The 482-nt window shown below is 72.0% G+C and overlaps 1 protein-coding gene across 1 annotated transcript in view; it reads left to right on the top strand.

Moving 5' to 3' along the window:
• LOC101622014 (obscurin-like) overlaps positions 1–482 on the top strand; it is a gene marked incomplete at both ends in the record, with an annotated part of 14,800 nt that overhangs the window by 3,499 nt on the left and 10,819 nt on the right. The window contains 2 exons of the mRNA XM_012734942.1: positions 15–144; positions 416–472. Of these exons, the coding sequence (XP_012590396.1) occupies positions 15–144; positions 416–472 (187 nt within the window). The remainder of the gene's footprint in view (positions 1–14; positions 145–415; positions 473–482) is intronic.

The raw sequence follows: 482 nt of genomic DNA, 5'->3' as shown, positions 1-482 counted from the left end.
CCGACTGACCTCAGGTGGTACAAGGACGGGGCCCTGCTGGCGCCTGGCGGCAAGTACCGGGCCCTGAGCGAGGCCCGCACCGGCCGGCTCGTGCTGGAGATCCGGGCGGCCAGCAAGCAGGACCTCGGCCACTATGAGTGTGAGGTGAGGCGGGCACGGCCCCACTCCTGACCCTGTCCACAACGAGGGTGGGCAAGCAGCGGTCAGCGGCCCGGGATGGGGACAGCAGGCCCTCGGGCGCGCGTCCACCCGGCCCGCTGGGTGGGGTGCGTGGGGGTTGGGCCCTGTATGGGCCAGGGCGAGGGGAGTCAGATGGGCTCTGGGGGCTCAGAGCTGGGTTGAGGTTGCCACGGATGTGGGCAGGGAGTGTCCGGCATGTGGCAGGAGCTGCCCCTCAGGAGCCCTCTGTCCGCAGCTGGTGAACCGGCTGGGCTCGGCTCGAGGCGGCGCCGACCTGTACATGCAGAGCCCGGTGCCGCGGG

The sequence above is a fragment of the Condylura cristata genome, unplaced genomic scaffold (assembly GCF_000260355.1).
Source record: "Condylura cristata isolate star-nosed mole 26May11 unplaced genomic scaffold, ConCri1.0 scaffold00141, whole genome shotgun sequence".
NCBI classification, from domain to species: Eukaryota; Metazoa; Chordata; class Mammalia; order Eulipotyphla; family Talpidae; genus Condylura; species Condylura cristata.
The sequence above is the reverse complement of the archived record's forward strand: the minus strand, read 5'-3'. Positions and strand labels throughout refer to the sequence as shown.